Source organism: Acanthamoeba castellanii, assembly GCF_000313135.1.
Source record: "Acanthamoeba castellanii str. Neff unplaced genomic scaffold scf7180000084703, whole genome shotgun sequence".
Classification (NCBI taxonomy): domain Eukaryota; phylum Discosea; order Longamoebia; family Acanthamoebidae; genus Acanthamoeba; species Acanthamoeba castellanii.
The window spans coordinates 24,236-25,303 of NW_004457477.1; the positions used below are offsets into that span (position 1 = coordinate 24,236).

The 1,068-nt window shown below is 63.7% G+C and overlaps 1 protein-coding gene across 1 annotated transcript in view; it reads left to right on the top strand.

Annotated features, from left to right (window-relative positions):
• Positions 1-87: 87 nt before the first annotated feature.
• Positions 88-1,068, top strand: part of ACA1_137060 (protein kinase domain containing protein) — a gene marked incomplete at both ends in the record, with an annotated part of 3,375 nt that continues 2,394 nt past the window's right edge. The window contains one exon of the mRNA XM_004340355.1: positions 88-1,015. Within this exon, the coding sequence (XP_004340403.1) occupies positions 88-1,015 (928 nt within the window). The remainder of the gene's footprint in view (positions 1,016-1,068) is intronic.

The following is a 1,068-nucleotide window of genomic DNA, read 5'->3' on the forward strand; positions in this document are numbered from 1 at the left end:
GCCTACAACATCCCGGAGCTCATCGCCCGTGAGCCGCTGCGTCTCGACTGGGAGACCATCGCCGGCATCTACCTCGGCACCGTCACGATGTGGAACGACACCGCCATCCAGAATCTCAACCCGGAGCTTGCTCCTTTCCTGCCGCAGAAGGCGATCCGCATCGTGTACCAGTCCAACAACTCCAGCATCACGCTCACCTTCAACACGGCCATGGGCCAGCGCGTGCCCGAGTACGCCCAGGTCATCGGGTTCGTCAGCGGTTTCGGCGATTCGCCGGCCATCAAGAACGGCGCCGGAGTGCCCGTCAACGGCTTCGGCTTTCCGCAGATGCTCGATGCCACCACCTACAGCTTCGGCCTCACCATCTCGCAGCAGCTCACCAAGAAGGTGCTCCCCGTGTCGCTCTGGAACACGGCCGGCCGCCTGGTGAGCCCCACCACCGAGTCTGTTCTCTCCGCCATCCAGGACAACGTGGACCTTCTCAACAGCGGGGCCGACATCTACACGCTCTACTTTGCCCCGGGCGAGAACAGCTGGCCCATCATCGCCATCAACTCGATGATCTTCCACTCGCGCAACATGCCCGACTGCCGCAAGGCCAAGGCCCTCGTCGATTGGATCTACTGGATACAGACCGACCCCTTCGGCAAGAGCATCATGGACTCCTCGGGCTTCGTGGCGCCGTACCGCGTGCAGGAGTTTACCAAGACCCTCTTCAAGAAGCTCGCCAGCGTCACCTGTGAGGGCGTTCACGTGAGCCAGCTCTACGGCTGCGTGACCGAGGACGGCCTGCTCTGCTCCGACCACGGCACCTGCACCGAGGGCGTCTGCTCGTGCGAAGCGGGCTGGGTGGGGTCCCTGTGCGACACCGTCGACTCCCGTTCCTCAGATTCGTCTTCGTCGCCCGTCCTGGGTCTCGCCCTGGGCATCGCCCTGCCGGTCGTCGTGCTCATTGTGTGCCTGGCACTGTTGGTGGTCCTGATCGTCTTCCTCGCCATGCGCCGCGGCAAGGAGAGTGAGGGCGACTACTACATCCCCATTCGAGGAGCTCGAGCTCGGCGATCTGCG